Source organism: Zonotrichia albicollis, chromosome 1, assembly GCF_047830755.1.
Source record: "Zonotrichia albicollis isolate bZonAlb1 chromosome 1, bZonAlb1.hap1, whole genome shotgun sequence".
In the NCBI taxonomy this organism is placed as follows: domain Eukaryota; kingdom Metazoa; phylum Chordata; class Aves; order Passeriformes; family Passerellidae; genus Zonotrichia; species Zonotrichia albicollis.
This window is the reverse complement of record NC_133819.1, coordinates 39,213,934-39,228,554: the sequence shown is the minus strand read 5'-3', so window position 1 is coordinate 39,228,554 and position 14,621 is coordinate 39,213,934. Positions and strand designations below refer to the sequence as shown.

General features: G+C 39.4%; 1 protein-coding gene across 11 annotated transcripts in view; it reads right to left on the bottom strand.

The window, feature by feature from the left end:
* RARB (retinoic acid receptor beta) overlaps positions 1-14,621 on the bottom strand; it is a 323,775-nt gene that overhangs the window by 60,340 nt on the left and 248,814 nt on the right. For 10 of the 11 annotated variants that reach the window (XM_026799015.2, XM_026799019.2, XM_026799028.2 and 7 more), the window contains one exon: positions 6,648-6,796. In XM_026799015.2, the coding sequence (XP_026654816.1) occupies positions 6,648-6,796 (149 nt within the window). The remainder of the gene's footprint in view (positions 1-6,647; positions 6,797-14,621) is intronic. The other variant, XM_074538695.1, reaches the window with a different exon arrangement.

Genomic DNA, 14,621 nt, shown 5'->3' with positions numbered 1-14,621 from the left:
ACTTATTTAGTGCCTTTCTGCATATGGAGCTGCTTTCTACAAATGAATGGCTTGGAATGTTGCTATGCTACAAAGTGCTTACAGTTTAAGATCAGATTATATTAATAGTATGCAGAAATGTATTTCGAAATACATTTTTCACCTTCTAAAAAGTATTGTTGATTTAACTGAAACTAGGAGCAATTTTCTGTGATTTGAGGAATTTTTCATAGCCGTGCATGGATGACAGCACGCATCTCTACCGCTGGCACTGTTGCTAACACAGCCTAAATGGAGACGAATGCAGCTTGATCATTCAAGCTGATCTATATTTTTCTTTGAACCAGCAGAAGCTTTTCCCACTGCATTGCTGCAAACAATGTTACTTCTTTCCCTGATACAAATCATACCGCGCGCATATTTTCAAGTTTACATTTCTTACTTTCTGTTTCAGTTGTAGGTGATTAAAACATGCAGAGAAAACAAAACCAAACAAATACATGGAATGTTAGTTAGCTAGCTTTATGAAGTGTGCTTTTATTTTTTACTGTTAAATAGCTGAGAAAATTCTATGTCTGGATCCTTAATTCCCCGTAAAGAGGCATAAATATAGGCTTAAACATAATTATATTATAGCTAGAAGCTAACATGTGCAAGAGTGGTGTTATCAAAAAGAACTGCTGCTTAAGATCCCTCCACAATCCCAGAACTGCCTAAGAAAATGCAAATCTGTGCTCACATGATGTAAGAGACATTATTAAAAGGAAAAGGCATCTGTCCCAAAGGACACTGTTCCATAAAGGGAACTTTTTTATAACAATCCATAAAATATTTTAGGTTCTCTCGGCAACATTTCTGGCAGACCAAAGCATAATATCATAGAATCATGATATCATTTAGGGTGGAAATAACATTCTTGCCATCAAATTTCAAACAAACAAATAAAATGAAAGCCAGTTCCTCCCTCTCTCTCACTTTGTGTAGCATTTTGTAAACCAGTTGTTGTACCAATGCTGATCAAGGATTCATGGCCTGCAACAGGAAAACCCCAAGCCCCTCAGTGTCCAGAGGGACATAATCATAGGGAACATCATATCAGAGAACATTAACCCAGTTGTGCTTGGGCACCTAACCCAAAGGCTCATGGGGACAGGCTGTTCTAAGGGGTGATCCAGAGCAGATCTGGTTTAGATGCTTTGAAGCAGCAATCAGAAGAGCTTCTCTCTCTCTTAATAGACTGCAGAAAGCCAAGTCTTCAAAGTTGGGCAAGTAATTTTGGGCCTCAAGTTGAGTGGTGGGACTGCCTCACACTGCATCTGTAAGTGATTAAGTTAAAACTGCAACAAAATGACAGCTTTTCTCCTAAGCTTAACATCTTAAGCTTAACAATAAACTTAAATGAAGCAAAAATGTTTTCATTGTCTCTACTTTTTTTTCCCTTGTGTGTATTTTGCCTTTTTTGGGGAGTCAGTCCTACAAAATTACAGACTTGAATGTCAAGGTTTATATCAAAGCCTATTTTTCCATACTGCTTCAAGTCTTTTCCATAATAAAAATATATATTTAAGTCAGGAATATGTCAGACATATTTTCCGAGCTGAAGACTCTTGAAAATGTATTAAATGTGGCTACTCTTTTAATTTAATGATCCCACATTAGATGTGATTCTATATGAAAACTCTGATGGAAGGAAAGCTATCCTTATTTTATGATAAAGGCCAACTTGGGATCACTCAGTATTGAAGCAGATTTGTCTACATTTTTGTCTGTTAGCATCAATAACAGGCAGAGAGGCATCTTCATCATTCAGACAAAGCTGCTGGACCGTAAACCTACCCTCTTATACGCTGCGCTGTCTTCTCCCATGAAAGTGCTCTAGGCATCTTTGCTGCCCACCGAATTCAAGCCAGTAATCCGGGCAGGACTGTCAGCAGAGGAATGCCGTCTTTTAAATGCCCAGAACAAGAGACAAGGCTTTCAGAGACAGCTGAAGCTGCCAGAACACCAGCTTCTCCTCCTCACCCACACAATGATGGCATTGTGTGGGGAATCCAGCCCACTGCTCTCAGTCCCCTCTTTCTGCAAGCCCAGCTACAACAAGGACTGAAGGCAGGACCAAAGAGCTGAGCGTTTGGTGACAGTCAGCCCTATAACCACTTGAACCAGCTGGATAAATCCAAATTGCTCATTTTCAATGGAATTTGTTTGCGTGCTGTCTAGCAACACCCAGAGAATGGGGGGGAAAAAGAGAAAAATCTCAGAAGTCTGTAACTGAGGTCATGAAACAACATAAATAGATTGCAAAACCCACCTCTGAGATGCCATGCAGCTTACAAAATGGAAAAGTTGTAAATTAGCTGAATATCATCAATGTACTGTTTTTACACATAAAAAGATAGAATGTCTATGGAATTTTTCTTACAAAATACAAGTACACTGTGAAAATCAGTTTGATTTTGAAACTCAAACACATACAGAAAGCCAATCACCAGGTATGATGCACACACCCTTCTGTGTTTTGTGTAAAACCCAGAAATAAACACAGAAGCATGTTTTGGGGGTTTTTTTAAACCACTTTGAAATTCTCACTGTGGTTGACAAGTGCCTTTTATTAAATACTCCATCCTCTAAAAACCTTAAATTATTTGTATATCAACACAAGCCACAGAACAGTCTTCCTATTACAGCACAGTACTGAAGACTACAGTAATGAACAAGACAGCAAGGTCACTAAAGTATTTGGCAAAGGAGGTGAGGAGGTTGTTCTGAGGTACCTGGAAAAATAAGAACCGAGGATGACAGTGAGTAGGAAAAGAGGAAGGAAGGACAGGAGAAGGCACCAATCCCATGTGAGAAGACCACAGCAATAGTTTGACAATTAAGGCAGCTGAAGCCAGATTCTCAGATTCTGGAGGAAAAATGATCGGGTAAAATAGAATACTGCAGATCAGAAAGAATGACATCATGGCAGGATGTCTGAAAGAACTGATATTATAGTTGGTGATGACACAAAGAGTGGAAAGTTCTGTCTTTATGAACTCTGTGTCCAAGGTAGCAGAGAGGTGAGCAAGATGACACTCCAGGGAAAGATGGGAGGGGAGAAGTCAAAAGAGGAGTACTTTGGAAATTATCGAAGGGTTGGTGGCAGCTGAGGGAAGATAAAATTTACAGCACAGTGTTTCCCAAATTGAACATCACAAGGTGATAGTCACCATCCACAACTCTCCAGGGGCTCCTGGTTGGAAGGCTCTCAATTAAAAATACACACCTGTTATAAGCAGAATATTGCCATGACATCCCCCGTTGGTCTACCACAAAAAGAGGTCAGTAAACGATGCTTTTCTAAATAGAAAACCAAAGAACTGAACCCTGGGGAATGGCATCAGGAAGTGGATAAAGAGCCCTTTAAGGAGATATTGAAAAGTCAGCAAGGAAAGAGCCCTGAAAGACGGGAAAAAGAAAGCCTGATGAATCAAAGGCAGCCATCAACCCAAAACCTAGAAGACAGAAAACTGTTCCTTGCATTAGATGATGACAAATAATGATCATTGTGGCAGCAGCTTCACTGGAGCTCAAAGGAGAAAGTCAAAAGAGAAGGAATCAGAGAGAAAAGTAGAAGAAAACCAATGGAAAGCCAGCACAGAGAAACAAAAGATCAGGGTCCTAACTAGGTAAATATGATGTGAGCAGAGTTTTCCATTTGTGCTTCCCTTGGGAAACGAGACTGCCAGGAGTTCAAAGTGAAAGGTAAATGAGTCAGAAAGGAAAAAAGAAAAATACTTGAGAAAAGGACCTAAGAACAGAGGAAGGTGCAAATGCAGAAGAAAAGATAAATGAGTTTAAGATTTAACATCACAGAATGGAGATTGCAAATTTGATGAAGAAAGAAGAAGGGAAAATAGAAGTGAAAAAGGAGAAAATTGCAACACAGTCGGATGAAAAGAGAAAGAAAGGGATTGGTTGATATTTTAGTCTAGCTTCTTATGGAATGAGATTGCCTCTCCCCATCCCAACAGCTTCTGAATATGCTGGTCAGCTTCAGCGACAAATCTTGAAGAAAGCAGCTCTTTGAAATTGCATGGAAATGTGTCTTCAAGGTAAAGGGGTAATGAATTTGAGTTTCCTAGCTACATGAAAGGCTGTAACACAAATTCTTCCTTATTATTATTGCTCCCTTGATTTACCAGAGAATCAGCATGAAGCTGCAGCTCCATACCAAGCAGAAGCCTCCAGTGAAACACAGGCTCTCTAATAAACTTAGGTTAATCAACTGAAAGGCAGAGATCCACAGGAGAGAAGGCTTCCTCAAGCAGCAGTGCTCAGTTCTCAGTGCTTACTGAAACTTGCAAAAGCAACTGGCTAATTTTTGTATGAAGAAGGCTATAAAGAAAAGAGGTACATGAAGAACTGATATTGAGAACAGAGGGGGAAAGCATACTTGAGAACAGGCTGTATGGACACAAATCAGAAGTTCAAGGTGGTTGTTTTCTTGAGGTACAGGACAAACAGCTGATGACAGTATGAAAGCAAGTGTAAAGATGAAGGAAAAAATAATAAACCAAACAGTCAAAAAGGGCTCAAGAGAAAAGGATAACATTTTCTAGAGAAAGAGTAGAAACTGGCAACACAGGTTTCTGAGGTGGCCTCTGGTGTTGCAGTCTGCTGTCTGCTGACATCCAGCTCAGACAACTTTCAACAGCAAATGTAGCAGCTGACTGTCCACCAAAAGGACCCATGGTTGATTCAGCAGCCATATCACGTTCCTGCCATTTTCTAGCATTACCTAAGGAATCTAGTTCAATCCATGGAAGAGATTCCACAAAACCTTAGTCCAACCCATTGCAGAGCTAACATCAACAAACCCAAATATTACCAGTCTCAAGCAGCCAAGTTACTACTTTGGAATCTTGTTATTTCTCATAGACTGACAGGCTTTGTGTAACTAATCTTTTTTTCTTCTTCTTTAAACATCAGCTATTGTTAAGTCTTGCAAATCAGCAAATAAGTGAAGATAATATTTCAGTTCTTGCTGAGTAATGGCTAACATATTACAAGATGGATTTCCTCATGTATTTTGACAAGTGAGATTTTGCTTTAATTATTTATGAAAATGCTTTGCAGTAGGCCAGTGAAAGTCCTACAGTGTATTTTTGCATGTTTTTCAAAAAGAATGAACTCTTAGGGACATGTGGCCTTTCTGCCACAGTGTGCAATTATGTCTGTGCTTAGAGGTAAGGTGGGTGAGCAAGTTACACTACCAGCATTTGAATGTCAGCACCTGAGTGTGATGAGATTTCCTACTTAAGGAAATCAGCTGCAGCATATTCTTTCCACAGTTATTCTTAACAAACAGTTAAATTTTTATAGTTTTGTGGTATCTAAAAGAAAAAAATACAGACAGGGCATCCAAGAAAAACCTCACTACCAGAAAGAGGTTCTAAAACTGGGGTGAGATTAAGAAGTTACTTTCACTAATTCAGTCTCTACAGTTAAAAATAGGGGGGAAACCAGATTTCAATCCTTTAGTATTTTGTCTAATGACAAACCCAGGACTATGATATTTTATGTAAGTAAAAAATTTCCACTAGAATGGGAGAAGTTGAAGGTTCAAAGGATAAAGTAAAAATGGCTAACTGCACACTATCTGCAAAATATATCATTTCACAAAAATAAACCAGCAAAATGTTTTTTGTTAATTTATTCTAAGAACTTTATTTATATGGCTATAGCACCTGTCACATTTTCAGCATGCATTAGTACTGTACTAAACACTACACATCTATTTTAAGCTAAAGGATAAAAATCATAGGTCCTTTCTTTAACTGTTAAGAAAGATCATTGCACTAGGGTATGCTAACAAATTTATCTGTAAGAGCACCTGCCCTATGATATCATTCTTTCCCATTTTTCACTCTACCTTCTTCCTTGCATGCATGGAAGTGCACACTGTGTGCACACCTCCAATAACTGCCACAACAACAAGGTGTAGCTAACATTTCTTCTCTGCTGGGTGTCTTCTCTTCAGGTGTATTCTACTTTTGAGTGGTGTGCTTTATTACTGCATCCTATGGACAGCCATCAATTCATGCTCTGACAACCACAGCAGTGGAAGGCAGGTGGCAGACGTACCAGCATTGAAGTCTGACAGATTAAATTTTACAAATACAAACCTGCTAATCCTCAAATTCCCAAACTGATGTGGGATTAGTTACATAGCTAGAGACTACACCAAAAATTTCCAGATGATCAGATCCTGTTCCCAAATTCCACCCCCTGAGTACAGAGAGGTAGAAGTACACAGAAAAAGGCCAAGAGCAGCCAAAGGCCATGTGAGATCTCAGGGAATATCTGACCTACAGATGTACAATGAAGAGCCTCAAAATGTTTTCCATTTATCCTTTGATCATGTCTACATCTATGACCACATTCTCATGCGAGTCAATAGTTAAGGAAGTCCCTTAAAGACATATTTGGCAGATGTTACAGAGGGAATTAATTCCAAGAATGATGGCAATTTACTTGTCTTTAGTCATGAATCAGAATTAATTCATGCAAGAAAGTTACATCTGTCTTTGAAGACAATCAAGTTACACCAAACTGGGTTGCTTTATCCTTCTCCTAAGAGGAAATGCAGCCCTATAAAAGGAAAGGGAGATGATGGCACTCACCTTACATCCCTCACAAGCACTGACACCATAGTGATATCCAGATGACTTGTCTTGACAAACAAAACAGGGCTTGTAAACACGAGGGGGTGGAAGTGGTGAAGGAGGGCTTGGAACAAGTTCCTCAGAACTGGTGCTCTGAGTTTCAACTGCTACAAAAGAAAAAAAAATAAAATTGAATGATGCATAATAATTTTGAAAAAATTAATATATATAAACATATTGCAAGTATCAAACTGGCCCATACCTTTCTTTCCACAATTAACATTAATTTGTCTTTCCTAGTAAAATTTAAAGGGAGCTAAGCAAGGCAAATAATGGCAGGACTACATCCTAAGGCCTCAAAACTGTATTTTAAAGTACCCAATAATTTAGATGTAGGACAGGAATCTTACCAGGCTCCCAAAATTGACAATTTTGAGCTCATGCTCTGGTTTTAGCCTATTGAATTGTATAGTGTCCACATGTGCAGGTTGGATATCAGCCTTTAAAGGGAAACTGTGATTGGTACCTAATCTTGGGAGAGCTTTTTAATATCTTGCCTTTTTCTAGGTCAGTATGCAATTCTGACCTAGCAGGATAGCAGCCTATATCGGGATATATGTAAATACTGTGAAGAGAGAGAGAGAGACCTGCAGGGAAATTACCTAAACAAGTTGTCCCTTTTTTTTTTTTTTTTAATCTGTAAAACTAACACAACAAACTTTTTTTTTTAATGTGTAAAAAATCCACAATTCTGTAACACTTCCTTACCTACCTTAGGACCTGTATATCAGGAAACCTCGCTGAGAAAAAGCTACTTATATATTATGACCCCAACATCCCTTTATTGCCTTAATATTTCTAGATGGTCATTTGTTTTGAGCCTGTTGAAAAGCCAGTAACCCCTTTCAGGGCAAGGACGTGAAAGCTCTACGATGCAAGGTAAGACATGTGAACTACATCTTTCCAAAACATCTGCATTAGTTTTCTGTGAGATGCTGTCATCATTCCTCACGTTTATTGTGGGTGTGCAATACATTTTCATGTTTCACCTAGCCGTCTGTTGCTTCTCAGATAAATCCCTCCAACTTTTCAACAGATATACTGGAATGACAGGATCTGTGAACTCAGATCTAGCCAGAAATATTAGGCATTATCAGCAGAGCTAAATCTCCAGAGTACTAACAGCAGGCCCTAAAGAATATTACTCAATGGAAAAATCTTAGACAAGATTTACTGTACATTATATTTTTCAGATTACAACGATGATACATTTGTATTAAACTCATGATTCATTGTCAACCAGTGTGCTGCCGAATTCACAGAGGGCATCACAGCACATGAGGCAACCTCTGATTACTCATGAGAGAAGGGCCCCTTTCTGCCTTTTTTCCTTGGCTTAAGCTAGTATCAACTTCAAGGACAAACACTTCTTGAGAAGAAAATAAATGCCAGAGTTAAGTATTAAAGGCTCTGATCTAAGCAAGGAATTACCTTTGAAATTTATTTATATATCTAACGATAAGGAGGCTGTGAAAAAACAGAAAACTACAATAAGTCAAATAACATGGCTCCATAAATTGTGACATTAAGACAATGTCCAGAACTATAGTCATCTTTTTCAGTATTAAGTAAACTGAACTTGGCAAGCATCTATGTGTTCCTACTGCACCAAGAAAACTTTAATGAAGCTTTTTCTTAATGAAAACTTATATGAGAATGATAATTTCTTTTCAACAGTAATTTTTGGTATTTAAGAGAGATAGAGAGGGCTCTGTTATTGATCTCTGCACAGCCACCCTGCTTGAATCAATAATCTATTAGTACTTCTAAATTAAAGTTAGATTCATCAAATGCCCTTGAGAAGCCTCAAACATTCCTAGCCTTATTTCATGATCGTACATGAATTATGGTGGCTTCCAATGAGTCTATGGAATGATAAAATTTTAGCTTTAAAACTCCAATACCAGCAGACAATGTGTTTTGTATTAGCTCATTCAACTCTCCTGGTCCACCTAAAAGGCAGTTTTTAGGCTCCCCATGGGAAAACAAGGTTGTGTCATTCAATAAAACAACTGCTCTCCTGCAATCCTTCTGTGATTTCAGTCAGGGGAAAGCAGCCTTTCAGGAATAATACTGATACACTTCTTTTTATTCATCAATTCATCCCAAACAAGCATGACCATCCAATAGTAGTGTTCCAACCACAAACAGTATTGCACACCAGAGAGGTCTGTCAGGCACTGTAGAAAAAAACAGGAGCTTGTGATATCCAGAAGAGATTATGCAACCAACTCAGTTCATAAATACACAACTCAGTCAGCAAGTGAAGTGTTGAAGGTACTGCTAGAGAATATTTTTCAGGACAATTTGAAAAGGTATATAATAAGGAAGGAGCCAATAGAAATCAGAAGATCCTCCCTAAAACACCCATAAATACATGTGCCACTAAAAATAATACGTGCATTAATTGAACAACTGTCTAGAGAGTTTGGTTTCTTAGTTGGTTTTTTTTTTTTTTGGTTGGTAGGTTTGGGGTTTGTTTTGTTTTTTGTGTTTTTTGGGGGTTTCTTGTGGGTTTTCTTTGGTTTGGTGGTTTGTTTTTTTTTTTTGTTGTTTTTTGGTTGGTTTTGTTTGGTTTTTTTTTTGTTTTTGTTTTTTTTTTTTTTTTTTTTTTTTTTTTTTGGTTTTTTTTTTTGAGAGGGGTGTGTCCTGATGGTGTGTTTTTGTATAATAAAACCCAGTTTGGCCACATTCACTTTTCACCACAGGCAAGGTGTGCAGTTTTCTGGAGAAGCTTGAATGTGTGTTCAAGCCATGCTTGACTCTTATTCCAGTTTCTGATTTACTATTTTTCATTGGATTTAGCTTTTGTAATTCTTTATGTGAAAAAAGTGTGCTGTGCCTGGGCAGAAGTCCTGTGCAGGCATCTGTAGCAACCCATGCTCAGCAGGTATAAAGTGTTATTTTTGCAACATGTTGACAGCTAATGGATGCATGACAGCAGAAGCTGCTTTCTTCTATGCATGTCCACACAAGCAAAAAGTAAAAAAAGAAAGGATGGGGTTTGGATAGTTGACTTTTCCAGAAGAAGCATTTTTACAGCAGTCCGACAACTTTAGGAAGAATTCAAGGGGGAAAAAAAAAAGAATTAAAAAAATGCAACTTGTTTCCTTGCCCTGCTTTCTTGTCCTATGGGATATGACACTCCAGGATCCCTACTCACCTGAGACAACAGAGCCTCGGTGCTGTCACCCAACACCTGAATGCAGCTTAAGCACACAGGGACTCTCAAACAATCGGTCACTTCACAATTCCTAAAATGTCTGAAATTTTTCTAAAGGTTAGATAAAGTAGCAGATAAGATCTTTAAAAGCACAGCCTGCCTTCTGAGAGCTAATTTACTGCCAGCTAAACCGTGTTGACAGATGGAGAAGGTATTTTATTTTGAGACCAACAAGAAGCAGGCAGGCACTGCAAAATGCTTCATGTTCTCCTAGAAGCTCAGATTATTAAGCTTGCATGTTAATGCACACTTTGGACAGTTGAGTTTTAAAAGAATAAGAAGTTGTAAAGCAAATGGCATTTCCTGGATAGCCTCAAGGGAATTTTGAATACTGAGCTCAGGGTCCCTGGTGGGAAGCCGCAATTTCAGCTAATTAGGGTGAATAGCAAAGTGTTGCATTTGGTCAAAACATTCTGTTAACCCTCATTTTTGTTGGCACCAACAAGAGTCTGGATTTTTTGCCTTTTCTTTTCTTTTTTTTTTTTTTTTTTTTTTGTGAATTCACTGCAGGAGTGCAAGGCACTCAGCTCACATACATTAGGCAGAAAGTCAAAGGAAACGCCAAAGTTCAACTAAAGTACAAGTAATTAGAACCAGATTCTCTGCTGCTTGTATGTGTGCATTTCATTGTAGAAGTTATTTATAAGCCTCCAAACATTTGAAAAAATAACTATATACTGTAGATCATTTAATTTTTATGTCTCGTCTGGAAAAAAAAGTCTGCTTTTAATCATCTTCCAGGAAAGAGCCAGGAACTGGGAAAGTGGGTCTCAATTGTTTCAATACAAATTTCTCTCTTTCATGTGCCACATAAAACTATACTATAAAATTAAATCCAAAATATCATTGCCTTTGCCCCCTCCCTCCATTTTTTTTTTTAATAAAAAACTTCTTTGAATTTGTCATGCCTAAATAGTTTGCATTGTTATGAGGGTTTGGGTTTTTTTAAACTCTTGTTTGGAAGACAGACAAGGGGAGAAGAAAAAAAAAGAGTGAGAGAGAAAGAAAACATTATCGTGGAGACTTGCCAGCCTTGACTTAGTAACCTGGCCATGACCCTCCAGCGAGTGTGTGTTTGACCCGGTCACACATGACTCTAGCTGCGTACTGTTGCTGGGTTATAACTCCCAGATATTTTTACCATATATACAACAGGTGGGGATCACAGACAACACAGAAAGAGGAAAACAAAGTCTCCCCTTGTGGGAAGACTCCCATTTTCTCCCTTGCAGAGAATAAAAGCACAAAGCGAAGAAGTTGTGCTACTGCTTCAGTACTGGCACTTGCTGTGCTGGATCTTGTTTTTCCCCCGGGGGTGGACGCACAGAGGTGGAGTGGGCTGAGGGCAGGAGGACCGAGGAAAAGGCTCAGGGGAAGCCATGTGCAAATGTTAATCAACACAGAGCAAACCGCCAAAGTCAAAAATTTTTCCTTATAGATCTGGGTATGCATCAAAGTTCGAAAAGAAATGCTTTTTATTACAAGTGAACACAACATACCTGGATTAAAATCTACAAAAACTGCAGACTGAGATACTATTACCAGGATTTTCAGAAGCACCTAAGAAACATTGTTTTCCACATTTGAGGGTTTCTTTTTTCTTTATGTCTTTGTATCTGCACACATCTGCCTTAAAGCTATGGTGTTAAATATATGTATTCTATTTTGATTCTTGGTTACAATTTTTGAAGCATTAATTTTAATCGAGTCATGCATCTCTGCCAGGCTGACCTTAAAAAAAGGGTGGTATTATGGAAGAAAGCCAAAGAAACCTTTTAAAGTCTACTGGCTTGCATTAAATCTGAAAAGGGTCATTATACTTTCAAGAGGGACATCAGAAGATGAAACTCCATGACCTTGCTTCTTTTTGAGGGTGCCCAATCAAAAACGATCCTTTTCTGTCACTTTAAAAGCAAACAGAGTATCTAACAGGTTTCCACTATGTGCTGCTCAGGATTGATACAGTATGATTAAAATAACAACAGGACTAGAAAGAGGTAAAGGTTACAGAGCTCAGAAGCCCACTCTGCAAGGACTGGACTAATGAACAAAACTGCATGCAAGGTCACCCCAAAGGAGTCTCAGAGCCAGGGCACTTTAAGGGCCATGCAAAGGGCACGGGCTGCTGCTGCCAAAACTATCTCAGACAAGGTGCAAGCCCCGATAGGCGCAGCAGAGCTGGCAGGAGCTCTCTAAAGCTGAAGCACTTTTGCTGCTCCAACTCCTGTCAGCTACAGAGCGATAGGGACAGCTGGCTTCTGTCCCGCAGCATCTGCGAGGAGGAGAGGGGTCCTGCTGAACTCTGCCCTCGCCTCGGAGCACAAGAAGCAGTGAAGCACACTCTCTGCTCTGATATCCTCACCCTAATGAAGTTCCAAGTACAAATTTAGCCATTGCTCCACTGCAGCCAGACATACCACCAGGACAGTATTTTCTTCCCCCACCCTTCTGCATCTCATGCATTTAGACAGCGCACTATTTTGGGCAGGGCCTCAGAATGTGCTGTACAGTAACTGGCGCTGCAGGACTTTCCAGTGATACTCCAATTCAAATAATGGTAATGATCATGATCCTGCCAAGTCAAAAGGTATTTGAAAGAATGAACCCTGAAAGGCCTCAGCCTTGAGTGGAGACATTACTTGCAAAGCAGGTCCTTGGAGCTCTTTCATTTTAACTATTGAAGCATTTCAGTGTTAAAACACTGACTAAATTTAAAGTATGATTTGAAAAAACAAAAAAGCTTCATATTCAATAAATGCCTCGCTGTGTATACACCAAGTTGTATTTGTCAACTGACAAGAAATAAAAGTGTTTACACTCCTTTGCAGCATCTTCCCCAGTTTAGAACTAGGTGAGAGAGAGAGACCTGCATCATATTCCTTCATGCCTTTCATCAACAAAATTGCCAAGTTTCAATTGCAAATCTGTAATGTTAACCTGCAGAGTCATGTAACACAAGTCAGTGGAGTCAGTGGATACTGATCTTGGCCATACAACAGTATAGCCCTTTGAAACCTGCATTCATACCAGGTGATTAGGGTCAAGAAACAGTTTAGTATCCTACTACCAGCGTAGCAGAGCTATCCAGATTTTTTTGCTCTAAGTCAGATGACAACAGCATCTATCTTCTGGTTTATTTTCTGTTCTACTTTCATAATATAATTTCTGTTACTTAGCTAACTTCTTCACAGATTTTTTTATTCCCCCAAATAATCTCTACCAGTTGCCTATTGAAGAGTAGAGATTCTTTTGAAACATACTTTTCTGTTATGACACAATTTGGCCTCTTTATCAATCCATTAGTTAAACATGACAATTCGGTCGCCTGACTTTATGCTGGCATTTAACAAGGCACTCCAGGAGCCCCACCTGCCAGCACATCTTCCAGAGTGACATTCCTGCACAGATTCCCTGAATGACTCTCCTCAGGCCTGCTGTCCCTGGCCACACAGCAACATGAGCACTGCTTCTGGTTCTGCCATATTTAGCAGTGTGAAAGATCCTTCTCTCTTCTGCTTATCTGATGTACAAGCATGGTCCCTGCCACTCCAGTATGTGAATAATCCATGAGCATTCATATTTTTACCTTTGTAACACCTAAGTGAGATAAGGGAAGAGCTATTCTTACTTTACAGGCAGGAAACAGAAGCACAGACAGTGAAGGAGCTTTATTTGCTGCATCATAAATTTCTAGAAAAATGCAAGCAGTAACTGAGATTTTTTTTAAGCTGTCTGCAGCACTAAGCAGTGTCCTCAAAATACAGCCTTACATGTCTTGCCCTAGGTTTCATATAGGATACATGACAGAGCAGGGAACTCTGCTAACTCTGCTTGGCCCCTCTATTGCAGGGGCTCTGAAGCACCCCCAAGTCTGCATGTGAACCCCACTCACCTGCCCACTGTGAGACAGGACAGGGCTGAGTGCTTCCTGCCTCCAAGAGCCACTGCTGCTGCCAGCAGGGAACTCAGGAGAGGTGATGAAACCTTGCCTTCATTTTCTGATCTCTGCAGCCAGCTGGGAATCAGCTTTCTATAAGACTACCATCATATATACAGTTATACAGGAGTTCCCTAGCAGGGAACTGACTTGCCTGAGAGAAATCCTGAATCCTCTCCTGAAGGCAGCAACTGTGCACTGCCAAAAAATCCTGTGCTCTTGACTGTACTGTCCAAGCCTCACATACCACCAAGATGTTAAGTCTGAATCTAGCAGGTCGGTCATATAAATTAACTATGCATGACCTGAAAATCACCAACACACAATCAGGTATTTCTGAAAGAAAACACCCTAAAAAACCTTAGTGAATCTGCTGCATCTTTTTGCTGTGCCCTACAGGTACACAGGGAGAGCTGTCACTGCAACCACTTTTGGTACTTCTCCCAGCAGAGTCACAACTTTTGGCAAGTACATTCTCTACACACATATTTAATACAGTTAGTAGTAAAAGACATCGAGGAGGTTGCAGCTGCTCCATAGGTTTGCAATTTCTGGTTCTCAAGCACCAGCTCCACTAAACCCTGAGGTAGTATGTATAACTAACATCACCTTTTCAAAGAAAATTATACTGCTTTTCAGGCTGATTTTTTTTTTAACAGTTATGTCAGCAAAGCAGTTCTACATTTGGGTTTATGTGTCCGTAAAGCCAGAGAGATGTATTTACACCTGAGCAAACGTGGAAAGCAGAAAGCTTGTCAGGATTAATTATATC